This window comes from Pan paniscus, chromosome 12, assembly GCF_029289425.2.
Source record: "Pan paniscus chromosome 12, NHGRI_mPanPan1-v2.0_pri, whole genome shotgun sequence".
NCBI lineage: Eukaryota > Metazoa > Chordata > Mammalia > Primates > Hominidae > Pan > Pan paniscus.
Genome location: NC_073261.2, coordinates 52144182 through 52171271, shown reverse-complemented (window position 1 = coordinate 52171271; position 27090 = coordinate 52144182). Strand labels below are relative to the sequence as shown.

At 47.5% G+C, this 27090-nt stretch overlaps 1 protein-coding gene across 1 annotated transcript in view; it reads right to left on the bottom strand.

The window, feature by feature from the left end:
- Positions 1-89: 89 nt before the first annotated feature.
- The window catches only part of SLC4A5 (solute carrier family 4 member 5), a 119429-nt gene continuing 92428 nt past the window's right edge, over positions 90-27090 (bottom strand). Inside the window, exons 16-27 of the mRNA XM_055107783.1 lie at positions 25910-25968; positions 23212-23412; positions 18969-19082; positions 17267-17428; positions 16333-16511; positions 15100-15172; positions 11632-11700; positions 10779-10952; positions 8672-8827; positions 6695-6779; positions 5258-5325; positions 90-2645 (exon numbers count right to left, since the gene is read on the bottom strand). Coding sequence (XP_054963758.1) covers positions 5291-5325; positions 6695-6779; positions 8672-8827; positions 10779-10952; positions 11632-11700; positions 15100-15172; positions 16333-16511; positions 17267-17428; positions 18969-19082; positions 23212-23412; positions 25910-25968 — 1307 coding nt within the window. The 3' untranslated portion in view covers positions 90-2645; positions 5258-5290. The remainder of the gene's footprint in view (positions 2646-5257; positions 5326-6694; positions 6780-8671; positions 8828-10778; positions 10953-11631; positions 11701-15099; positions 15173-16332; positions 16512-17266; positions 17429-18968; positions 19083-23211; positions 23413-25909; positions 25969-27090) is intronic.

Sequence of the window (27090 nt, the reverse complement as noted above, 5' to 3'; positions counted from 1 at the left end):
TAGTTTGCTGGAGATGTTTTTGTAAGTGACGTATAGCTTATGTCTCTAATCCATGCCTGCTTACCTAGATTATTAAACGTGGAGCAAGATGACCAGACAGGATTAAATTTTATTGAATTACAGTTACAAGTGGAAAAAATGACTGACTTACTGCATGGAGAAGTATTATGTCAACCTGTTAAAAGCTATGGAAATTAAAATGTTCATGTATATACAAAATATAAATGACATGTAAGGTAAAATTACAGTGATCAATTTACAACAAAGAAATTAACAGTAGTTTTCCAGCTTGTTTGATTAATCAAGCAGGTTTACTCTTGAATCCATAGCATTTCTACAATTTAATTTGGACAAAGTTCTATTCCAGATCAGCCAGGTTTTTAAAACTGAAATGTGTTAAGGGTGGATTGTTAGCTTCCCCAGGATTGGTGTGGATGATAAATACTTTTTAAAAAAATTAATTATTATTGTTTATAAGACATGGATTCCAGCTGTCTCCCTGGCTGGAGTGCAGTGGCATGATTATAGCTCACTGCAGCCTTGAACTCCTGGACTTAAACGATCCTCCTGCATCAGCCTCTGAAATGGCTGGGACTACAGGTGTGTGCCAGCATGCCTAGCTAATTTTTAAACATTTGTTTAGAGATGGGTCTCACTATGTTGCCCAGGCTGGTCTTGACCTCCTGACCTCTGCTGATCCCCCCACCTCTGCCTCCCAAGTAGCGGGATTACAGGTGTGAGCCACTGTGTCTGACAAGAATTTATACTTAAGCATAGGAGATGGTTCTGGAAATTCTAAGAAATTCTGCTCTCAGTAAGAGTAGAGGTTTGGAGCTTTACCTCTTGGCAGTATCCCTTGGAAGGGAGCTCTGAGATTAAATGTAATCAAACACTTATTGAGAGCTTTCTATGGACCAGGCACTACACTAGACTCTGGGAATTACAGGGGCAATTACCTGTCCTATACTCAAGGTGTTAATGATCTAATGTCATTTTTCTTTAAAAAAGAAAGCACCTGCATTTGTCATCTTGAGCAAATATAGTAACTCTAACCTCAAGGTTCAAGTGATTTACTCAAGGTTCAAATCATAGTTGTTTTGGAGAAAGTAAGTGTCAGATGCACTGTGGCTGTCAGGGTCATAGTAGGCATTAAATCAACATGGTTGGTGTTCATTAAATGTGGATTGAAGATAAAATGACTGATCTTAAGTTTCATGAGGAATAGGTTTGCTTCATTGAAACTGGTTTTTATCTTCCCAAATAGTTTTCAATCATTCCTTTAAAGTACTAGGTTGATTAATATTGCAAAGTTGTAATGTAAAATGTGACCTTACCTCTGTCTAACCTGTATTGTTCACATGAATGGGAGTTTGACTTTGGGAATAAACATTGAAAATTTGCAGGGAGGACCCACCCAAATGTATCATGAAATGTGATCCCAGGTATGAAAAACCAGTGATACTAATTTAAAGGATCATTTTGATTTAACATGTGGTTTCAAATTTCACTTTAACAAGAACTATTTTATTTTAGAAACATTTATCCACTCAGATGCATTGGTTCTTTCATTAACAGAGTTTTGGAACTGGCTTTTCAATCTGGGAAAGCCCCAGTCACACTTCTGGAGCAAGGCCCATAATGCAGATGGTTCAAACTTTTTTTTTGTTTGGATACGGAGTCTCACTCTGTTGCCTAGGCTGGAGTGCAGTGGTGCCATCTCAGCTCACTGCAACTTCTGCCTCCTGGGTTCAAGCGATTCTCCTGCCTCAGCCTCCCGAATAGCTGGGACTACAGGCGCATGCCACCACACCCGGCTAATTTTTTGTAGTTTAGTAGAGACGGGGTTTCACCGTGTTGCCTAGGCTGGTCTCGAACTCCTGAGCTCAGGCAATTCACCTGCCTCGGCCTCCCAAAGTGCTAGGATTACAGGCATGTGCCACTGTGCCCGGCTGGTTCAAACTTTTCATATAACCCTTAGGAAATTGGATGTGACAGGGAGAAAAGATAGGACCTTTTCAGCATTTCTTAATATGCAGAATTGCCAAATATTCCAAAGATGGTCTAGTGACATAAAAGTATATTACAAGTTTGTTCGAGAACATCTATATTTAAATCTAACCTTTAAACAATTTTAAATTGATATTTGTTTTAAATATGAATTGACTATTGCCCCTTTATCTTAGCTATGGTTTGGGGAAACAAGCATTTTTTTATTTCCAAAGAAATGTTAGAATTTCTATGCTGAACTGCATTTTAAAATAAAATATAATATTTAGCTTTAGGTATTTTAATTACTACAAAGGGAAGGGGAGAGCTTTGCATCTAAGCAATACTTTTCATCAATAGATCTCCAGTTTTCTATAGGCAGACGGACTCCCTCTGTTTGATAAAGAAGGAAACAGGCACAGAGAAGTTAAGACCTTCCCAGTGAAGACTAAGCCAGGCTCTCCATCTCCCATCTGGGAGAAGCTGCTTCATCCTAGAGGGTGGTCTCACTGTCAGTTTCTCTTCGGTATTTATCCATGTCTGTGAAGTCATAGTCTGACTCCATCTCTATCTTCACCTGTGGCACCATGAACACTGGGTTCCGTGAGTAGCTGAAAGCAGGTGAAGCTGGACAGGATATTTTGAAGTGCAAGGTGATGCTGAACGAGAAGTAGGAAAGAACGATTACGTAGTTCTTGGTGTTTTGAACCCATCCCCTAGAGCAGGGCTCTAATGCAAATACTTCCATCTTCGCTTCTGAACTCTCAGCACATGCCAGAATGAGCAGTTTCCTATTGGCTTGGCCTTCAGCCATAGTCACGCATCTGGTCTCACCCTGTAAACCTATCTTCACATTGCTGCCAAGGTGAACTTTTGAAATCACAAATTTGGTGATGCCTCATTGGGTTCAAAGAATCTAAGCTCCTTAGTGTGAGAAGACAGGAGTGTCTTGTCTTCTCACAAACACAAACACAGTCTTCTGTGTTTGTAGTCCTGCCTGCTTAGTTTGCCCCATCCATTGCAGTGTTCTTTGCTCTTTGGAGGTGTGTGTGTGTGTGTGTGTGTTTTCAAATGGTACTTCGGGCCTGTGTCCACTGCCTGAAATGCCTTTTCTTTTCTCTGCCCCGCTCTAGGTCTGGCAGATTCCAGTTTCCCTTTCTTAGATTCTCAAAATGAGGCTACTCCCTCCCTGTGTGCTCCGATATTCTTGCACAGGGTGCTCTGTCTTTGTTTGCATGCCTTTCTTTCCACATCCTCAGGGATTAAGCATCGCACCTGGTAGATCATTGATGCTTAGTCTTTGTTAAACCAGATCATGTTGCAGAGCCTTTCACTGAAACAGAATCTTGCTATTTAGTGGTCTTTGCCTCCATCTGTTTTCATAAATTCAGTAAAACACCAATGAGGTTGGGAGATACCATCTCCAGTTACCAAAGTTTCTTCATTTCTGACCCTGTCTTAGGGCCTTGTGTAATTTAACAGGGTTTTGGAAACCCCTAACCTGGTCCAAATTTTCTCTCTACTGCCTGAAATTGGGAGCAGTCAGTCAATTTCATGTAGATTATTTTATAAATGAAAATAAGATAGACAGACTGCTTTTCTCATAATACCGGTGTATACTAATGTATAAAGATCAATGGCATCACATATATAGGAGCCTGACTGGGGAAGTGGGATGAGAAGGAAGGTGGAGATTAACTGGGACAGGTGACACTTTGGGCTGGAGCATCTTTGGGACTGCTGCTTAGGGAGGGTTGAACTGGGGAAAAGTGTGTCGTTTCACCCTGGCATTGGGATAGCAGCTTTGCCTTATAATTCAGAAGATCCCCTGCCCCGTTTCCCCAAAAATCTCTTGGATGAGTGCCCTCTGTGCCTGGAGATTGATCTTCTAGACTTGGGATAGCCTGTGCTGTAATTACTGTTTGATCCCTGTCCATTCTAGGGCACAAGGTAGGAGTGGGACTGCCCCGGCATCTTCCCAAGTAACAATGAAGTAAAGCCTTCCTTGCCTCTAAATTCATCTTTTCTGTGTTTGCGCCCACTATGTCATCATCAGGGAGTCTCACCTTTTTCACAGGTGGCTTCTCATGAAGAACAATCACATTGTTGGCATGGGGGCTTCTGGCAACTGGCCTTGAACCTATTCTTAACAGTTCCCATCTCCAGTTGATCTCTGATGTTAGCTTTGATGTTGATCTCTGATGTTGGCTTTCCTCCATACCCTTTCTGACCTTTGCTAATTAACCCTGCTGTTAATTCATTCTACAGAGTACCCCAGGGTTTCGATCCTTAGCGTTCATTTATCCTGGCTTTCAGTGATATTACACTTAAGCCATGCCTAGTTTTTCTGTTTTCTTTTTTTTTCTTTTTTTGAGATGGAGTCTTGCTCTGTTGCCCAGGCTGGAGTGCAGTGGCGTGATCTCGGCTTACTGCAAGCTCCGCCTCCCGGGTTCACGCCATTCTCCTGCCTCAGCCTCCCGAGTAGCTGGGACCACAGGCGCCCACCACCATGCCCGGCTAATTTTTTGTATTTTTAGTAGAGACGGGGTTTCACCATGTTAGCCAGGATGGTCTCGATCTCCTGACCTTGTGATCTGCCCGCCTCAGCCTCCCAAAGTGCTGGGACTACAGGCGTGAGCCACCGCGCCTGGCTTCTGTTTTCCTTTTGTCAATATTTCCTTTCTTTTTTTTTTTTTGAGATGGAGTCTCACTCTGTCGCCCAGGCTGGAGTGCAGTGGCGCGATCTCGGCTTACTGCAAGCTCCGCCTCCTGGGTTCACGCCATTCCCCTGCCTCAGCCTCCCTAGTAGCTGGGACTACAGGCGCCCACCACCATGCCCAGCTAATTTTTTTGTATTTTTTTAGTAGAGACGGGGTTTCACCATGTTAGCCAGGATGGTCTCGATCTCCTGACCTCGTGATCCGCCCGCCTTGGCCTCCGAAAGTGCTGGGATTACAGGTGTGAGGCACTGCGCCGGGCCACAACGTTTACTTTCAATTTTTGTTCTACCTAATCTTTTATAAGAATTTCCTTTACTAAAGTTGAATACCTTTGTGTGTTGTAACCATGTTGTTAAGTCAGTAAGAAGACATATTTGTTTCTTGGCCCTGAATGATGAGTCAGGTTTGTCAGCCTTTGACTCCCAGTTGGGGGCCAGCAAGGGCCTTCTACTGAGAGGACAGCTAGCTTGGGAAATCCTAGACCCTCCACCTTCCCGGCCATTTCCTAGTCTCTTACCTAATACGCAAGGAGTCTACCTAACAGTGTTTACCTTCGGTCAAGTTCTGTGTCACTGAAGGAAGAATCAGAGTGAGTAACTCCAACTGGAAGATCTTTTTCCTGGCAGGAAAATGAAAAATGTCAGATGTGGAGCAGGTTTGAGCACCATATTTCTCCGGGCTTCCCCCACCATTTCCTTTCTTTTCCTTCTCTAACCCTAGAGCCAACACTATGCAAGAGGAATACGGGGCCTCAGAGATGTGTGGCTTCGGGCTTAGTTACTCCTTCACCCAGAAGGCGCTCAGCCGGGGCTAGGGGGTGTGAGGCATGGGAGGGCCAGGGAAGAGAGAAATAGGAGTGGGGGAGGAGTCTGAGAAACTCAAGATCTTGAGGTACCTATGATGGACAGTGCTGATGGGAAGGATGCCCTGGCTACTCACCCCTAATCTGTCTTTGAGGGTGGCAAGCCCTGTATTAGAAGCACCGGGCTCGGGACTAAGGTAGGGATCTTTCAGAAGACCTCGGGACAGGCTGTGTTGCCTGGATGACAGGACTGGCCATCTATAGGGAGCTGAGGCTGGGAGGGGTTAAAGGCAGTAATATAATCTCCCAGGATTTCCATAAGCAATGCCCAGTCCCTCCTAGGCAGCCTCCCTCTCAGCTGTCTGCTGAGAAGGTGCTGAGGATTCACACAGAGGCACAGCACAACCACCACGAGGACCTCCAATTATGCCTGACTTATAACCCAAGTGCTATGCTACCTATTTCTCTAAAGGGGAAAGCTTGGTTCTGAGCCCTCAACCATTTCAACAGCCACTGGAAAACATGGGAGGCCTGGTGGGCCATGTTTGGACTGATGTGGTCTGAAACAACATAGAAGAGGGCCAGGAGATGCCACAGGGATCTGGGGACACCTGGGGAAAGGAGGGAATGAGGGATTTTGCCTCAACTAAAGTGAGAATTAGTCATTTGAGTCTGCAGGCTTTGCTCTGGGGTTTCCATCTGGTTGGAGTACCAGTTCTGGTGGCCCAGTTCTCTTTGATCTCTGCCAAGGACAAAGGTCTTCTAGCGCAGGGGTCCTCAGCTCCCAGGCCATGGAACAGTAGCAGAACCAGGCCGCACAGCAGGAGGTGAGCATGGGTGAGCAAGCATTAACCCCTGTGCTCCAGCTCCGGTGGGATCAGTGGCAGCAATAGATTCTCATAAGGGTGAGAACCCTATTGTGAACTGTCCATATGCAGGATCTAGGTTGCTTTTCCTTAAGAGAATCTGAGGTGGAACAGTCTCATCCCAAAACCATTCCCCACTCCCTACTGGTCCGTGGAAAAACTATCTTGCACAAAACTTGTCCCTTATGACAAAAAAGTTGGGGACTGCTGCTCTAGCATCCAAAATGATTAGATCCCCCTGAGTTACAGATGAAAGTTCCTAGGGGAAAGACATGGAGGACTAGTAGTAAGAAGGGAGAGACATCATGTGTTTTACTTACTGGCAATGCAGTGGATACCGTTTTGGGGATCTGATTGGACACTTTCCATGGGAATCTTTATAACCGAGGGAGGAGGGAACTGGGGCTGGAGAAAAACAGTGGGAAAAGAGGATAAACACCAACACAACAACTTGGCTTTCTTTTTTTTTTTTTTTTTTTGAGACAGAGTCTCGCTCTATTGCCCAGGCTGGAGTGCAGTGGTGCGATCTCGGCTCACTGTAACCTCTGACTCCTGGGTTCAAGTGATTCTCCTGCCTCAGCCTCCCAAGTAGCTGGGATTACAGGCATGCACCCCCATACCTGGCTAATTTTTTTGTATTTTCAGTAGAGACGGGGTTTCACCATGCTGGCCAGGCTGGTCTTGAACTCCTGACCTTGTGATCCCCCCTGCCTCAGCCTCCCAAAGTGCTGGGATTACAGATGTGAGCCACCGCGCGTGGCCAACAACTTGGCTTTCTTGCCAAGATGGAAAATGCATGCATGAACATTGCAAACCACCATTCTGTTCACCTCTAAACAGTTAGGGGGTGCTGCAAATACCCTGGGGTCCACTGAAGGGGAATGGGCACAGTTAGCCTGCTGTCCTATACACACCATCAGACAGACCGGAACTCTTCCAGGAATGTTACGCATCAAAACAGTTTTATCTGTCACAGCAACCAGTCACTTGGGAATGAACCTCACACAACAACTGTGTTGCTATAAGACAAGTAAAATGAATTTGTATAAATTGAATCCTGTTTTTCCATTGATATATCATAATTCAGAGATTCTTTTTCCCAACCCTGTAATAGTTCTTGGCATGTGGTAGCCACTCAGATATTTATTGAAAGTATCAACAAAAGAAGTATTTGTCTTTAAAAGGCACTTAGTCTCTGTTTCTTTGTTTTCAGAACCCACCTTTACAAATCATCTACAAACACATGCATTATGGGACTCTTCCTGGAAGAGCACAGTAATTAAGGACCAGGGGAGTTCTGACTGATCAGAAGATGGTTTAATCACCACCAGCCAGTCAGAAGGGATTTGCCTTGAACAGGTTTCATCTGCACAAGGCAAAATCACGAGAACAGGACAAGGTGGATGCAGGGACGTGAGTTTGGGTCAAATTGGGAGATTGGGAACCAAGCACAGCATTAGGAGATGGCACAGGCAGCTTAGCATATCAGAAACCAGCAAAGTCAGGAATTATTTTCTTAATTCCTTCTTAGAAATGTAGCTACATGTCCATTTTGGGTAAGTCACTTCCTTTTGCGGGGACAGTTTCATCATAAGTAATGAACACATGAATTAAGAATCTTTCTGCCTCATGTTTTGTGATTCACTATAATTTCTGGACTGGCCCCTTGTCTGTTGACTCCCTGAGTGTTTTGGGGATGAAATGGGAAGGGACCATGGGAGAAGAGGGGCAGATGGGGCAACCATGTTGTCCCAGACATCTGGGAAATGTAGCCAGTCTCCTTTTGGCGAGGATACCTGCCTCTTTCCCCATCTTTGTCCTCAATACCCTAGGCAAAGGCGCAAGCAAAACTTGTTCCCAGCCCCTCCTGCCTGTCTGGAGTCCAGTCTACTTATAAGGCCCCATTAGACACCTCTCCCCAAGTCTGCTCCACTCTTTGGAGGTCAGTCTTCATAACCTCCTTCCATGCTGGAGCTGCCTCCTGGCCCTTCCCACAGGAACCCGCTTGCTGTGATCACGGCCGTAAAGCCCACAGTGATGGAAAGAGTGGGCATGGCCAGTCACCTTTTCCCTGGACAGGGAGTCTCATTCACTCTGGCCCACCCTGAGGATATTCACATAAACAGAAGAGCCCTCAACACCCCAGACCAAGACAAGCAGATGCCCCAGCCCATCCTGGACTGGGCCGAGGCACTGCTGCAGGCCACCCAAGAAGCCGCCCTCTCCCTGTCCCTGGCAAAAGTGGAGAGAAGGTCTCTCGATTTCTCCTCTGTGCCCCGGCCTCACATCTTCCCCACCTCCTCATCACAGTCCTCGTGGGCCCCTTTTTTTCTCTTCCTCTTCTTGTCTGTCTCCTTTTTTTCCTTCTCTGGGAGGATGTTGTCAATCCAGGCCAGGTCGTGCTGGGAAAAGATGAAATCCAGAAGCCTTCGAACGATGATGAGGCCCAGGATCTGTGGTGGAGAGAGACTAAAGTTTTGTGAGAATTTGGAGAAAACTGTGGTCTCAATGCCCAAATTCAGGCATAGATTTTTTTCTCCCTCAGTCGGCTGAGTTCAGGGACTTTTTGTGGTGTCTTTGGAGCCGTCTCAAAGCTCCCATAAGCCATTATTCACCTTCCCTCCACCGTAGTTCCTCTTGTCTGGCCCCTCAGGTGAGTGACCATGCCTACCAGTGACCAAGAGGGACGGAGCCTGTGACAGCCGAAGTGGGGAGCCTCAGAAAGGCCATGGGCTGGAGAACTACAGTTATTCTTTAAATTAGTGGTTCTCAGCCAGGCGTGGTGGCTCACACCTGTAATCCCAGCACTTTGGGAGGCTGAGGTGGGCAGATCGCCTGAGGTCAGGAGTTTAAGACCAGCCTGGCCAACATGGTGAAACCCTGTCCCTACTAAAAATACAAAAATTAGCCAGGCATGGTGGTGGGTGCCTGTAGTCCCAGCTGCTCAGGAGACTGAGGCAGAAGAATCGCTAGAAACCGGGAGGCGGAGGTTGCAGTGAGCCAAGATTGTGCCACTGCATTCCATCCTGGGCGACAGAGCAAGACTCCATCTCAAACAAATAAAATAAATACATAAATTAGTGGCTCTCAAACTTGAGCATGCACCAGGACCTGGAGGGCTTGTTAATTAATACACAAATCACTGGATTTCTGATTTAGCAGGTCAGGTAATGCCTGAGAATTTATGTCTCTAACCACTCTGTACATTTGCCAAAACTCATAGACCCACACATTGAATTTTACTGTATGCAAATTAAACAAAAAAATCAATAGGTGGAGGGTGTGGGTCTTGCCTTGCCCTATCTGGCTGTGTGTCCAGGGTCACTCTGCTCATGCTCTCTGAGCCTCATTTTCTCATCTGTAAAGCAGGGTTATTAGTGCTTTGGGGGCTGGTGTGGACTCAGTGGAACAGTACTCAGTAAATGCTAATCATGACTACTACTGCCTTTCCCTTCGCCAGCTCTGAGGCCCCTAAGGGCACTGGGGGGACGATCTATCTCCCTTTCCCTGCAGTGGGGGTTCTCAACCCTGGCTGCAGGTCTATGCTCACCTGTGGACCTCATAAAAATACCAAAGTCTGGGTTTCCCTAGAGATTCTGATTTGTTGATCTGGGTTGATTTTCATGGGCAGCCCGGGTCAAGAACCATGGACTAGACCCCTCCCAGCAGTGTGCACTTCAAGTTCTCCTCAGTGTCCTTACTTTGGCCCCTACCCCAGAGCCCTCAGGCTTTCCCCAGGCATTTGCTGACACACTCCAGGCTCCTGGCAAGGGCCTGGGTCACTGCCCTCGGTGAGTTATCTAGGGGGCCAGATGCAACATGTTGTTGGCTTTGCATTCTTTTCACTTCTTATTTTGGAGTAATTTCAAACTTATACAATATTTGCAAGAATAGTGAAAGACCTGTAACCTTACCCTTGCTCAAGCTTTATATATACCATCATTGGGTTTTGTTGTTCTTGATCTCTGACCCTCGTTCTTCCCCTGCCCCCCACTTCACTATTTGACTTTTTAAATTTAGCTATCTTGAATGGTGGAAAGATCTATATTTAGTACGCATCGACTTCTGAGACTGGTTGGAATTTTGGCAGTGGGAACTCGGTCTCCTGGTTGAACTGATTTTCTTTCTCCGTCCCTCCCTGGAGCCAGGAGGTAGGGTGGCTCCTGGGTTCTCACTGAGTGGCTCTGACATTCCTTCCTCCGCCTCCTCTCTGCCCCACCCCACACCATCTGGCCTGGACTCACAACTCAAATCAGGTCATTCTGTGCCAGCCTCCGTGACCCGAGGGAGCCAGGCCACAGCTGATGGGAAGGCAGAAGGTGGCAGGAGGGGAGGTTGCGCTGCACCTCTGGGTTGCCCAGGCCAACCTGCCAGGCAGGAGGGGGAAGCCCGTGCCCACTTTACCATGACCGGGAAGATGATGGCAGCCACCGTGGATTTGAGGATCCAGAGCACCGCCAGGCAGAGGATCTGCACCAGGGTGAAGAGGTGGATCCGGCGCAGCGGCACGTGCCGCAGGAAGGCATGGTCCGGCTGGTGCTTGGCTGGCATCAGGAAGAGCTTGCAGCGTTCCCAGAACTAGGGGGACAGCGGGGGCTCAGCCAGGCAGCCGGACCCCGAGGGCCCGCTGGGTCCTGGGACTAGGGGAAGGGGTGCCTGGGTGGGGTCTCAGAGAGGGGAAGCCCCCTGCTCAGGCCTTAAGGATGCATGGGAGGGGGGCTGGAGGTGTCTAGGCGGATGCATAATGGGGTCTTAGAGAAAGGGTCCTGAGCCCTGGGTGAGGGGAGGAGCCCTGGAGCTGGCCACAAAATGGACATTGTCCATATTCAGGGAAAGTGCAAGTTAATTGTAACACAAACTGTTTAAGAATTCTGGGATTTCACAGTAAATACAGAACAAAACAAAAATGTTTTCTTCTGCATAGTTGCCTTAGGGAAGAGAGAGAGGTACAGTGAAATGCTCACTGGAGTCAGCTTCTTCTGGATTTTGAATTCTGACCCTCCGGTCCCCATCTGTAAAATGGGGATCAGAGGACCTAATTACATAGATTCAATTATATGAGGCCTATGAAGTGCCTAACATATTTATTTTGCCTGATAGCATCAGTAAGTGGTAGTATCATTATTACTATTATTCTTTCATTGAATTAGGACAATTGGGGACAGTTGGGACAACTGAATTGGGGGTCTTGGTGACATGGAACCAGACATGGAATGTTGACTCCAGATCATGAAGGGATCTGGAGGGAAAGCCTTACCTGGATGCCATTCAGGGAGGCCACGCCCATGTAGAGGAAGACTCCGTACAGCACCGGCAGGGGGATACACTAAAATGAGAGCAGAGCTTTGGATCGGCCTCTGCCTGAGGCGGCCCTTGGCCACCCTGTTCTGGATGACAGTGGCTCCTGACCACAGAGGCAGCTAGAAACTGGATATTTGGGGGAACCGAGAGTCAGCAGAACTGGGATGTGGGCAGGGGTGAAGATGAGGGTCACTGGGGCTGTACTGCCCCTTCTCTGGCTGGGGTAGCTGGCCCAGCATGCAGCTGCTCTCCTGGCCTGGCCCCTCACTGCACCGTGCGGAGGCCATGTGGTCTGGCTAAAGAAATGCCTTCTGGAAAGTGAGAAGACTCCACAGACTGCCCCCTCCTCATTCCTGCCCAGCTTCTTCCTACCTCCAGCCTCAGCTGAGGGTCCCCTAAAACTGCTCAGCCTGCAGGGGCATGGGGACCTTTAATGAGCTGATCTACATCAGCAGCGAGTACCCGGGACACTTAACAGAAATCACGCATCCAGCCGGGTGTGGTGGCTCACACCTGTAGTCCTAGCACTTTGGGAGGCCAAAGCAGGTGGATGACCTGAGATCAGGAGTTTGAGACCATCCTGGCCAACATGGTGAAACCCCGTCTCTACTAAAAATACAAAAAAATTAGCCAGGCGTGGTGGCGCAAGCCTCTAATCCCAGCAACTCAGGATGCTGAGGCAGAAGAATCGCTTGAATCCGGGAGATGGAGGTTGCGGTGAGCTGAGATCGTGCTACTGAACTCCAGCCTGGGCGAAAGAGACTCTGTCTCAAAAAAACCAACCAAACCAAACAAACAAACCCCCCCCCCAAAAAAAAACCAAAAAAAAAAAACAGAAATCATGCCTCATACGCAATCACATACAAAAGAAGCAGAACAAAAGTGTGTAAACTAATCAGCACTCATCACCAACTAACCACCAATAGTTTGGCGGGTATCCTTCCCTCCAAACTTGCACACAGGCAATTTGTTTGCTTTTTCAAAAATGGGATCATAGAATTCATCCCATTCTACAAGAATGATTCCAAATCTTCACAGCCTTTCAAAGCATTCTTCCGCTGTCTCTCTCAGCTGTTTCTGCCCCTTACCTTCTCTCTTTCTCCTGCAGCTGTGGCTCCCCATGGTGAGCAGAGGCTGCTCCTCCTTGTGGTCATGTTAGAGCACTCTGGAGAGCACAGAGCACTATGCCAACACTAGGAGGGCTTTAGAGGAATTTTTGGCCCCTAAAGAAGTCTGTTCTTAGATTTGAGCTTTTTTTTTTTTTTTTTTTTTTTTTTTTTTTTTTTTTTTTTTTCTTGAGACAGAGTCTCGATATGTTGGCCGTTCTGGTCTCAAACTATTGTTCTCAAGTGATCCTCCCACCTCGGCCTCCCAAAGTGTTAGGATTACAGACATGGGCCACCATGCCTGGCCGATTCGAAGGTGTTTTTTTTTGGGGGGATGGCACGGAGTCTCACTCTGTCTTGCCCAGGCTGGAGTGCAGTGGTGCAATCTCGGCTCACTGCAGCCTCCACCTCCTGGGCTCAACCAATTCTCCTGTCTCAGCCTCCTGAGTAGCTGGGACTACAGGCATGTGCTACCATACCTGGTTATTTTTGTATTTTTAGTAGACACAGGGTTTCGGGTTTCACCATGTTGGCCAGGCTGGTCTTGAACTCCTGACCTTAGGTGATCCACCTGCCTCGGCCTCCCAAAGTGCTGGGATTACAGGCTTGAGCCACCACACCCAGCCTGATTCGAGCTTTTTAATGCAAATACTTGTATGTTAAACAGTGTCAAAATTGACATACACAATGGCACCTTAGAACCCTCTCTACAAAAGTAAGTAGTCCCTGGCCATTTAAAATATATTTTTCAATAAACAAAATGCTTGCCCTCCTGTGTGTAATTTGTTTCCCCCACAAGGGAAATATCCCTTAAAAAATGCCAGCCTCCTACTTACTGCTCAGGTATGCCTAGCACCAATTCTCAAGCCAGAAATATTTTCTATTGTAAATACATCAGCCAGAATCATCATTCTTTAGCGTTTGTTTCTTACAAGGTCACCTCTGAATGAGGTTTTTTTTTTTTTTTTTTTTTTTTTTTTGAGAAGAGGTCTCACTCTGTTGCCCAGGCTGGAGTGCAGTGGCATGATCATGGCTCACTGCAGCCTCGACCTCCTGGGCTCAAGTGATCATGCCTCACATGTACCATGGTGCCTGGCTAATTTTTGTATTTTTTTGTAGAGATGGGGGTCTTGCTATGTTGCCCAGGCTGGTCTCAAGTGATCCTCCCACCTCGGCCTCCCAAAGTCCTGGGATTACAGGCATGAGCCACCATGCCTGGTCATGAGCTGTTTTGAGATATTCGAAGAGGAAAAATAATATCGGCAAAAGGTTGAGGCAATTACAGGTAAACTTAATTCAAGAAAGGAAAGTCTTACGTGGGCACTGATCAAGGGAAAGGGAGAGTGATGGGCGATTGGCTGGAGTGGAGAGCAGGGAAGCCTGGTGGGAACACCTTGCTTTCTGGAGTCTCTCCAGAAAGAGACCCTTGTGGGGGACGCCTGCCTCCATTGTACCCCTACTTGACTTAGTCTCTTAGCTGTTGTGGTGGGACATAAGCAAGAGGAGCTTCAAGCTGTGTGGGAAAAAGTCACTCGAGTCCCAAGACTTCCTGAGCTCAGGTGATCCTCCCGCCTCAGCCTCCTGAGTAGCCGGACTACAGGGATGTACCACCATGTTTGGCCTCCTGCTGCAAGTTTTAAACTTCATGAGCCCCAAACCCTGGCAATGTGGACACACACCCCATTCAGGAAGTTCCTGATCTAAGCAGGGCTACAACTTGGCAGAACTTTCAGAGGGAAGAGTATCCTCCAGAAAGGTGAGAGTGGCCCCGGGATGGGTGGGAGAGAGGATTGGTGATGATAAAAAAACTGCAGTATCACAGAAAACGGCGGTGACAGTGTGGAAACATTGCTTTGGCCTAGTAAGACTGTGCCTTTCTTTTTCTTTTCTTTCTTTTTTTTGTTTTGAGATGGAGTTTCGCTCTTGTTGCCCAGGCTGGAGTGCAGTGGTGCGATCTTGGCTCACTGCAACCTCCACCTCCTGGGTTCAAGCCATTCTCCTGTCTCAGCTTCCCGAGTAGCTGTGATTACAGGCACGTGCCACCATGCCTGGTTAATTTTTGTATTTTTAGTAGAGACAGGGTTTCACCATGTTGGTCAGGCTGGTCTTGAACTCCTGACCTCAGGTGATCCGCCTGCCTCGGCCTCCCAAAGTGCTGGGATTATAGGTGTGAGCCACCATGCCCGGCCAAGACTGTGCCTTTCTTAGGGGGCTGATAGGCCAGTGATCCCTAGCCATGTGGAGACCCCCTCCCTGCCTAAGGCATCCGCTCTGCTTTCTCAGGCGACGAGGCCCTAGGTGACAGTGCAGGACCTCACCTTTAGGATGGGAGCCAGGAAGACAGAGATTCCCGTCAGGATGAAGACGATGATGCCGGTTACTCTCTGTTCCCTGGCAGAGAAGAACACATGGTCAGGGTGTACCAGGAAATGCCTGGCAACTACTCTGGCCCTCCTGCCCCTCTGTGGACACCTGAAGCTTGTGTCCAAGGCCATGGCCTTGAGGGCTTCTGCATGAAGCTCTGCCTGGTTGCCTGAGGCCCAGCTGAACCATATGTGGGAAGACAGGCGGCCCTTGACTGGGGCAAGGGCATCTTGCAGGGGCATTGAGGGAGGCCGCTTAGTGTAGTGGCTCGTAGCTGGGGGGCTTGAGCAGGACTGATGTGGACTGGATCCTGGCTCTGCCACTTGCTAGTTATGTGGCATTGGGCAGGAGCCTGCCCATCTTGAGCCTCAGTATATGCAGATAATAATGGCACCTATTGTGAGGATACATGCGAGATAAAATGCTATTACTCTGCCCTTTGATTTTAAGATTTCGTTTTTGTGGGGCACAATGAATGAGGATCTGGGGAAGAGGACACCAGCAGAGCAGGTGTCAGGGGTGGGAGGCAGGTGAGCCCTGCAGTCGGGCAGAGAAGCCTCATTCGGGCAGGCTGGGCGGTCCAAGTATCTCAAGATAGTGGGAGAAGTTCTTAGGGCAGCCACGTAGGAGAACGCCAGGGTTTGGTGTGGTCTCGCCCTGGAGGCCCTAAGGGGCTGAAGATGTACTTCTCTGCCTACCATAGGGCGTGAGAGAAGAGGCAAGTGAAGGAACAGGAGTGACAGGCAGGGCCACAGACTGGGGAGCGGGGGTGATCCCAGGACAGCCTTCTGGAGGAATAGAGACTGAGCAGGACCTGAACCCGCAGGAGGGCCATCGGGGCAGTAGGGGCCTGGAGGGTCTTGAGGAAGAGGAAAAGGGCAGGACAGCACGAAGCCTTGTGGGGACCTTGGGTGGCCGATGAAGATGAGTGTCTGGCACGTGTGCATATTTATGGATGGGGTATGCATACTGCTTGGAGCCCAGTAGGTAAAAAGCCCCACTTAGAGCTGGACTTCTGTCTCTCTCCTTCCCTCCCTCCAGGGATAGCACTCCTGTCCCTGTGGTTCTTGGGCCGTCAGAGCGGGGGCCCTTTTTGTCCAAATCCTTTTGTGGCAGGCAAAGCCATCTTCCCCTCCCCGAGTGGGCCCCTCCCCATTGGGTGATCCCTAGGCCCTGACCCCTCCTACCTGACTCCCAGAAACTGGGGCTGCTCCCCAGGGGCACTGGTCTCTGTCTCCATCTTGAGGCTGTCGATGTGGGCGATGGAGATGACCGTGGCAGCCACGTACCAGGGGAGCCCCATAAAGGAGCACAAAGCCATGAGGATGCCCACCCAGAACAGGTCCAGATGGTAGCCGGCAGCCTTCTGCAGGAGCGGGGTTGAGGGGAGGGAGAAGTTTCTGGGGAGCCAGTTCCTCCTGGATGCAACCATTCTGTGGAACATGGTTCAAGGCCCCCCTGACTTCCAGAAGATACTGAAGGGGCCTGAGGTGCTCCTTGCAAGGATTGCAGAGGTGGGTGTGTCCTGCCACCCCATCTGAAAGGGTGAACTGCCTAAGGGGTATGGGTCATAGAAGAGAGGGATGTTCAAGCTTGGAGAGGCCCTGGGTTTGGGTCTCTGGGGAGAAGGGCCCAGAAGGTGGCCACAGGGTCTTTGCGGTTCCTGAGGGGCCCCAGCTGGGACAGGCCACACCTAAAGTGGTCCAGACCTGGATGGGGGAGGGGGTGACCCGAGTCTTCTCAGGCTCACAGGCTGGGTGGGGAGTTGCAGAGACCAGGAAGGCTAAGGAAGTTCCTCTGCCTCAGTGTTCTAGGCCTAGCCCCTGTCAGGATCTGCTGATTCTCATAAGAACTCAAGGTCACTTTGGGAAAGACAGAGAGCCTGTGCCCAGTGGCCCAGCCTAGTTTGGTCCTGGTCCTCAGAAAGTCACTCCAGCCCTAGTGGCCTTACCCACATCTGGAGGTCACATTTCCCCCTCAACACACCAAGTGGGAACTCTAGTCTCTGTCCTCATATTTTCCTGGCCCAAAGTACTGAAAGAAGCATCATGTCCTTCCTTCGCTCCTTCTGACTTTGTGGGAAGAAAGAGGTTATGCCTCTGCTCCTAGTACCGGCCTTACCTTCAGTTTGTTCTCCTTCCGGTTGACAATGACGGCAGTGATCTGCTGGTCCATGAAGATCAGGATGGTCACCAGCAGGGCGGGCAGGATGCTTGCTGGGTATACCCACCACGGGTTCTTCCCAAAGGGGGCCACGAACCAGCCTCGGTCAGGCCGCGTTGGCTGAGTGGGAGCAAACAGAGAGGGGCCCTTTCCTCTCTCCCTTGTCCCAGGGCACTTGTCACCTGGTCTGCTGTCCCACCTCCTCAACTTTCCCTGACTTTGGGTACTTTTCAAGTGCAATCTTTTCCCTTAAACACCTTAGGTAGCTGCAACTTTAGACTAAATTCAGACATGGGAAGGAGCATGCATGCAGACAGTGTCTGTAAAACTAAGGAGGTAATTTGCTGCAACAGCCCTGGGGTTTGTCAGGAAACATGGAGGTGAAGGTCAGAGGGCAGCCAGGAGAGAGAGCACAGTCACCTGCTGCAAATAACAAACAGCAGGAATGAGGCTCAGCAGAAAAGAATAAAGAAATGGGTGGGCCCAGGGCCAGCTGCTTCTGCCTCTCCTGAGTCGCCTGTCTGGGAGCATTATAGAATTGTCTGTAAAATGCTGAACATCAGTTCAGTCCTGCATGTTAAGAATGAGGAGAATATATAAAAAGACTTTGTCTCAAAAAACAAACAAACAAACAACAACAACAAAAACCTTAAAGACAGGGAGGGTAAGTTCTAGAATCTGGACTCCCTACTCTGGTGAGATCGTTGGTGCTCTTTTTTTTTTTTCTTTCTTTCTTTCTTTTTTTTTTTTGCTTTTGAGACAGAGTCTTGTTCTGTTACCCAGGCTGCAGTGCAGTGGCGTGATCTCCGCTCACTGCAAGCTCTGCCTCCAGGATTCACGCCATTCTCCTGCCTCAGCCTCCCGAGTAGCTGGGACTACAAGCGCCCGCCACCACGCCCGGCTAATTTTTTTGTATCTTCAGTAGAGATGGGGTTTCACCGTTACCCAAGATGGTCTCAATCTCCTCACCTCATGATCCGCCCACCTCGGCCTCCCAAAGTTCTGGGATTATAGGCGTGAGCCACCGCACCTGGCCGGTTGGTGCTCTTATGAGGGAGTAGGGCTGAGTTTAGCTACAAGCATATGTCACCAGTTCTAACTAGTGGGTAATTTCTAAGCAGTGGTTCTCAAACTTGAGCATACTCCAAGTCACCTGAAGGGCTTGTTAAAATGCAGATTGCTGGTCCCACCCCCCAGCTTTTCTGATTCCACAGGTGGGGCCGAGAAATTGCATTTCCAACGAGTTCCCTGTGACTGTGATGCCATGATATTGGTCTGAGGACCACACTTTGAGAATCACTGTTCTAAGGGATCAGTTTCAATGGATCCCATTTGGCCCAGCTTATAGATTGCCAGAGGTCAGGGAACTGGAGACACTCAAATAGGAATCAAGAGGCTTCTGCTGGGTTGGAGGGTGAATTCCAGTGCCTTCCTCACCTCGTGACTATAGATCAGGATTTCCTGGTGAATATGTTACCCCTCACCGCCCTACCTCAAAGGACTGGCTCCTGGGAGCCTGTGTTCAGGAAAGGTGGCACACAGAGAACTAAAATGGTCTCTTGGCCAAGAGGAGAAGAGAGTTTGATCAGCACAGAGGGGAAAGAATCTGCAGCTGGTAGGCAGGCAGACTGGATGCCCAGAGCGAGGGAAAGGGGCAAACCTTGATGACACTGGGCACATGCAGCTTGGGAGTTTCTAGGCCAAAACAGGCATCGATTCCACAGAACATCAGGATGGAGAAAACAATGGAAAAGTCAGCCACCAGGGCCCGGACCTGCAGACAGGAGATGAGCAAGTAAAAGAAGTGAGTAAAGCACCCACCCAGCTCCAGGCAGCCCCAGTCCTCAGGCAGCAAAGAGGTGAACTATTACAGTCTGGGCTCTGAAGGCAGCAGAACTAGGCTCAAATCCAGGCTCTGCTCCTTGCTAACTGTGTGAGCTTGGGGAAGCATGTCATCTCTCCAAGACTCAATTTCCTTCTCTGTAAGATGGAGATGATGGTAGTATCTCCCTCAAAGGTGTAAGTGAACTGTGACACATTTAGAGTGCTTGGCATATGGTGGTCAATGTGGGAGCTGTTACGATCCATATGGCCATGGCAGCCACTGCTAAAGATGTGTTCTGGTATGACAGTCTGAACTGGGGCACCCAGCAGGTATGATGAGGGCAAGGGCTGGACTCTGAAGCAAACCTTAGTTCCTACAAGCCTGTGACAGGTTGTTGTACCCCACCTGGGCTAGGAGGGAGGCTCCCCAATTCCACTGGGGATCATTGGCTACTCTCAGACCTTTTGTCCACCAAGAGTCTCTTGTTCCGCTGTTTCTCAAGAGGCCCTTCCTAGGCCAGGTTCTGAACCTGGAGGCCCTTCTTAGACCAAGTTCTGAACCTGACCTTCCTGCCCATTCTGAATCAATGTCCTCCGACCTCCCCTCCAAACCAACTCTATGTCCAGAAGTCTCAGGACAGATGGTCCCCCAACGTCTACCCTGTGGCCTTTTTAATATCTTTTCAAAGAAGGCAATTTGAAGGGCAGGGGCAGGTGACAGTACATTGACTTCATTCCCTGCATCCCCCTTTTCTCTTTAAATTTGTTATTAACATAACATATGTAATTGGTTAAAAACCCACATAGTGGAAAATACTTATGAGGAAAAGCAAAGTCTCCCACCTCCCCTTTTCTCAATTCAGCCCCGCCTTCCAGATCTATCCACTATGTCTGCTTGATTTTACTTGTTCCAGAGGTTCCCTCCATGTCATTAACTAATATGCATATACTTTAATATTTTCATTTACTAATTTAAGGGATTATCTATTGATAAGAATTTACCTTTACTTACACTGTGCCTCCTGTCCTTTCCTTATTCCTAATCTTTGATAGTTAATTTTAAGCTCCTATGGGTTTCCTTTGTACTTTCAAGTGATAATAATTAAACATCTCCTTCCATTAGCTTTGGCTAATATCTCTCATTCACCATCTTGCAAGGTGAGGACCACTGCCTCTATCCTCCTACCACCTCTCTCCTCCTCCCCTCTTCCTTCCTGTGACACCTCCACTTTGACCTTTCCATTGTCGAAGCTGAGAACAATCATTTCTTGTTCCGTAAACACATGGCTTGTGTGTTTTATCTGTAAGTCAATTCCAAAAGTTGAAAATTAGTAACAGCTTTATATTATCATGATCATATAAATATTAGTCACAGCAGAACCAAGTAGTGTGCTGGGTTTATACTTCCTTTTCTATAATATTCCTAGCATATACATCAAAACCATATGAATGCTTATTAAGTTAAACCACATGAACTTGACTTTTTTTGTAGGTTGAAACAGTCAAATATGGGCAACTTCATATGGTCCAACCTAATCAGAGAGTGTCAGTTGCTCTCCAAATTGGATGTATCTGTCTACATTCCCACCTACTGCTTTCCATCTCCAACATCTGGTGTCCCAAGACCTTCATCTGTCTACCAATCTGATGAGTATAAAATGGTGTGGCCTCATTCCTCTGTGCAACCGGAAATTCCAGAAGGCAACTGAGCAAATTTTTTTTTTTTTTTTTTTTTTTTTTTGAGACAGAGTCTCTCTCTGTCGCCCAGGCTGGAGTGCAGTGGCGCAATCTTTGCTCACGGCAAGCTCTGCCTCCCGGGTTCATGCCATTCTCCTGCCTCAGCTTCCCAAGTAGCTGGGACTACAGGCGCCCACCACAACGCCCGGCCAATTTTTTGTATTTTTAGTAGAGACGGGGTTTCACCATGTTAGCCAGGATGGTCTCGATTTCCTGCCTTCGTGATCCGCCTGCCTGGGCCTCCCAAAGTGCTGGGATTACAGGCGTGAGCCACTGTGCCTGGCCCAACTGAGCAATTTTTAAGTAATGTGACGGAAAAAATGTTGTTGGCACAAGAATTTCATGCCACATGAATTACTTTTCATCCTGTAGGCAACAGATAGATACTCTCAGATACAGTGACTGCTTGAGAATTTTTACATAAGAGGAGATTGAGGGATGTGCTCTGGACTGGAAGTGGGCAGGAAGGAAGAGAACTTGTCTTGAGGGTGCATTTGTGTTGTAAGCAAACTATTTTTTTACTCAGTTTATATACTGTGAAGCTTCCTAAAGCACCTTTTATTTAGTCTTTAGAAAATTTGGGAAAAATTCAACTATTTATATCAAAGATTTTATCATTATGATTAGTAGCAGTAGCAGCTGTAATACTTAGTTAAGATGGCTTTAGGAGACTGCTAATGGAGTTTACGGTGGGAAAGAGTTGCTTAAATTCTTCCGAGTACCCCCCACCCCACGGCACAGTTACTGCTTATGTATGCAAGTGCTGTTTTAATAAATCTTTTATTCCAGCCACAAACAGGTAGAAAATAAAATTTAAAACAGCAGTTAGGGCTGGGTGCGGTGGCTCACACCTGTAATCCCAGCACTTTGGGAGGCTGAGGTGGGGGGATCACCTCAGGTAAGGAGTTCAAGACCAGCCTGGCCAGCATGGTGAAACCCCGTCTCAACTAAAATTACAAAAATTAGCCAGGTGTGGTGGCAGGCGCCTGTAGTCCCAGCTATTTGGGAGGCTGAGGCAGGAGAATCATTTGAACCAGGGAGGCGGAGGTTGCAGTGAGCCGAGATCATGCCATTTCACTCCCACCTGGGTGACAGAGTGAGACTCTGTCTCAAAAATAATAATAATAATAAAATAATAATAACATAGCAGTTAGCATTTACGACAGTATAAAAAAATCAAGTACCTAGGAATAACTCTAACAAAAAATGTTCAAGACTTAAAGATCAAAATGTATAAAACATTATGGAGAGAAAGAAGACCAAAATAAATGAAGTATACTGTATTCATAAATCAGAAAAACTCAAAATTTGAAAGACGTTAATTCTTCCCAAACAGAGGCAAAGATAATCCCATCAAAATTCCAACAAGTTTTCATTTTGGTGAAATTTAAGATGATTCTAAAATTCATGTGGAAATGCAAAGGGCCAAGAAAATATTATATAAAAAGGACAAAAGGGGAGAGCTTGGGAGACAAAGATATAAAGACTTATAAGCTACAGAAATGAAGACTGTGATACTGATACATAAATAAACTAGTGAAACAGAATAAAGAACCCAGAAACAGACCCTGTCATATAGGAATATTTGATATATGGCAAAGGAAGTATTGCAAAGCAATGGAGAAAGAATAGTCTTCAAAAAATACTGGAACAATTGACTATATAAAATCACAAAGAAACACTGTCTCACAGTACACATCAGAATCAATTCTGATGGATTGTAGATCTAACATGAAAGGAAAAACAATGAAGCTTTTAGAAGGTAACATACAAGAATATCTGCTGTCAAATATTTGCCTTGAGGAAAGTTTGATATATTCAATTACAATAAAACTAAGAATTTCTGTTAATCAAAAGATGCCATTAAGGATGTAAAAAGAAAAAAACAGTCAGAGTGGGAGAAGATTTTGCAACACATATAATCACAAAAACATTTCTACCCAGAATATATAACAAACTCTTGCAAATCAGAAAGGCAGACAACCCAAAATGTGCAAGAGATTTCAAGAGACACTTCCAAAAAGAAAGGCAACTGGGCATGTGGCCAATAAACACAGGAATAGCTATATTTTCAACTTCATTAGTCATCAGGGAAATGAAAAATTTAAAAAACACAATGAGATACTACTATAGACAAAGACTAAAGATAAAAGCCTGACAATACCAAGTGTTGTCAAGGGGACCGGCCAACAAGGGAACACAGTTCTCTCTGACTTAACTTGAAAAACCCCAGTGGGCCAGTGCTCGCATGGAGTCCATCCTGTCGGTGGACCAGAACCCTCTCTGGGGGACTCAGCAGCTGTCTGACTGCAGGTCCCCTCCTAACTGCAGGGTGAGCTTACCTTGGTAGGAAAATAGCGGCTGAATTTGAACTTCTTCAGGGTCAGGGTCATGGAGTATGTCCCAAAGAAAAGGATGAAGGACATGAGCGCCAGGTCTGGGATAAACTTGCAGGAATTCCCAAGCAGGCGCCCGCCGTAGCTCAGACACTCCTTCTTGCTCAGCAGGGACCAGTCCAACGCTGTGAGGTTAAGGGGGTTGTACTTGGAGACCAAGCACAGGAGAGAATGGGTCAGCATCTTCCTGATGAGTCAGCTGTGTCCTTCCCACTGCAGTCCCCAGGCAGCCAGCATACCTTCCCACCCTCTGAGGGACCCCAGCCCTCCTGTCCATGATGGTGCCCTCAGCAACAGAGTGATGTTCCTGGGGACGGGCTGGTTCAAGGAATGACAAGCTCCCTAGGAAGATTAGGAGCTCACATGTGTTTCTTCATTGTGTTCTAGGATGCACTGCTGTGCTAGCAAGTAGGAAAAGTGCAGAGGCAGGATGCCTTTTCCCTCAGCAGGCCTGGCTCCCATCAACCAACCACAGGTCCTGTGGACGCCTCCTTCCTGGAGTGTCTCATCTTTATTCTCTCCCCTCCATCCCTTCTGTCACACCCTTTCATATATGGGGGATCACCTCCCTTGTCAGTCCCCTCTTGGGTCATTTCAGCCATTCCCCACCTTGGTGTCTCAGATGCCTAAAATCCAAGGCATACACAACAGTGAATTTTTATATATAAATTTATTTATATATACATATATAAATTTATATATATATATAAATGTGTACTGTGAGACACACTCTGATGTGTACTGTGAGACAGTGTTCCAAGCCCCACCCTCACCCCGTCTTAGCTGGCCTAGCCCACCCACTAGCCTCTGCACAGGTTTTGTGCTTTTCCTCTCTTGCCCTTCTGTCTATGCTGTTCCTTCAGTCTGGAATGTGCTTTTCTCTGCTGAGCCAACTTTTTCCCAACCTTGAAGACCAGATCGCATTCTACTTCCTCTTTGAGGCTTTTCTTGGCCTCTCCAGCAGCCTCCTTTCCTGCCTTCAAGATTGATGTACACATTTGGCCTATATTTAATGCATGGTACATTATGCTTTAAACTTATGCTTATGCTTATGCTGTACCATAACTTTTCAGGTTCTTCTCTACAAATATATTAAAAACAAATTTGAGGACAGGTTCTGTGTTGGTTTCTTAGATGTCTTTTTTAGCCTTCAGTGCACATGGCCCCTTGCATATAATAGGGATTCAGAAATAGGCACTGACTGATTCTGTTCTTTCTCTCTCAAAATTTGATACTTGGCCAGCCTGGGCAACATAGTGAGACTTTGTCTCTACAAAAAAATTAAAAATTAGCCAGGCACAGCGGCTGATGCCTGTAGTCCCAGCTACTCGAGAGGCTGAGGCAGGAAGATCACTTGAGCTCAGGAATTTGAGGCCGTAGTGATGATACGATCACACCACTACATTCCAGCCTGGGCAACAGAGCAAGACCCCATCTCAAAAAAAAAAAACCCTAATCTTTGAAAAATATTAAGTTAAATTGCCAACTAGGATGTGTGTAGGCAGAGCAGTCAATTGCCTAGGCAGGAATAACTTAAGAAGCAACCTTGGAGACAGTAAAAGCTCACAAATGTCCCCCAAGTCCTACCAGGTGCTACCTTCATCTGGAATTGAACTTCTATCATTAAGCCACTTAGGCTGGGATGCTGGCTCCTGAAGACCACTGTCATTACTGGGAAAGGCAGACCATACCTTAGGCCCCAGAGACTAAGGTGTGCAAAGGACACATTAGATTCATTGAGGAAGAAACACTAATAAACTCTCTGGGGCTGGAGAGTGGCACTGCTGGAAATTGGGGGTCCTAGGCAGAAAGAGAAGGAAGAAGGCAGAAAAATGAATGGGAGGCTTTGCTTACAGCTTTGTGAGGCTCTATTTACCATCCCTCATCTCTACTTCCCCTTCCTTTGTGTGCGTGTCTTATTATTATTATTATTATTGAGACAGGGTCTCGCTCTGTCACCGAGGCTGGAGTGCAGTGGTGCGATCTTGGCTCACCACAACCTCTGCCTCCTGGGTTCAAACAATTCTTGTGCCTCAGCCTCTTGAGTAGCTGGGATTACAGGTGTGTACCACTACACCCAGCTCGTATCATATTATTAATACACATGAGGGGGCCAGGCGCGGTGGCTCACACCTGTAATCCCAGCACTTTGGGAGGCCGAGGCAGGCAGATCACTTGAGGTCAGGAGTTCGAAACCAGCCTGGCCAACATGGTGAAACCCCGTCTCTACTAAAAATACAAAAAATTAGCTGGGCGTGATGGTGCGTGCCTGTAATCCCAGCTACTCAGGAGGCTGTGGCAGGAGAATTGCTTGAACCTGGGAGATGGAGGTTGCGGTGAGCCAAGATCACGCCACTGCACTCCAGCCTGGGCAACACAGTGAGACCCTGTCTCAAAAAAAAAAAAAACGCACAAAAAAACATGGATTTAACAGAATGAGGCATGTTTTTAAGTGGGATGTTTACAGTATATACCTAAGAAAAAAGTGTTCATTTACAAAGCTCTGCAGGTGACCCTGACGTGCAGCTGGAGTTGACCTCTGCAAGTCTGGGAGGCCATAAGTTGGTCTCATTTCCAAAATCTTTTCTCCCTCCTCCTACAAACAAAAGCACTCAAATGTCTAACATAAGAGGAAAGGACTTACCAGAGAAGCGTTGGTGTCTGGTGCCAATGGGGCTGAAGCATTGAACACGGTTGTATTCACTGTGGATGAGCACATGACACGGGGCAGGGTCAGCAGCTGTGGGGCTGGGAGCTGCATTCCCAACCCCTTCCCATCTCCTTCCAGTTCCTTAGAGCCAAGGCCTGGCTTCCATTGTGAGGGCAGCTCCCTCTCCACCTTCCTCACTTTGCCCCAGTTAGGGAAGGGCTGGTGGGACAGAGCCTGGGCCACAGCTCTGACAGACCAGCTGGGCCAGGACAGCACCTGCCTGACGACGAACAGCTGGTTTTAAAAACTGAAATAAGGAATCTGGAGCCAAGACAAAGTGCTAAGACAAACTGGAGGATAACGTGCCTTGTGAATCTTCACTGGCCACTGGGCTTTTAGACTTAAAAATGTTCAAAGAACTTACTCTATGCCATGCCCTATGCCAAGCCTTTATATATATTCATTTGTTTAATTCCCAGATCTTCACCAAGTATGCCCACTTTACAGATGAGGTAACTGAGGCCCAGAGAGGTTATGTAATTCATCCAAGGTCACACAGTTCATACTCGGAGCCATGATCCCATCCCAGAAAGGCTGGCCCAGAGCCTATAAACTTCCCAGCTCTACACCATGAACTTCCCTGCCCTGTTCACCTCCACAGATATGTCCCTTCCCTTCCAGCCCTCTTTTTTTGCCCAGGCTGGAGTGCAGTGGCGTGATCTTAGCTCACTGCAATCTCTACCTCCCAGGTTCAAGTGATTCTCGTGTCTCACCCTCCCGAGTAGCTGGGACTACAGATGTGTGCCACCATGCCTGGTTAATTTTTTGTATTTTTAGTAGAGATAGGGTTTCACCATGTTGGCCAGGCTGGTCTTGAACTCCTGACCTCAAGTGATCTGCCTATCTCAGCCTCCCAAAGTGCTGGGATTACAGGCATGAGTCACTGCACCCAGCCCATATGTGCTTTTTATTAAAGGTCAGCTAGGCCTGAAATAACTTGTTGCTTTGATATCTTTTCTAATCTGCCAAATGCAAGTTGAGGAAAGTTAAACCAAAGTCCAGGTCCTGAAGCAGAATCGGGAACCCAAAGGTGCTGCTCTCAGTGGCTCTCTCTGCATTCCTTGCTGGGTACTTCCCTACCCTGGCCTCAGTGTCCCTAACTGCATGTGGATCAG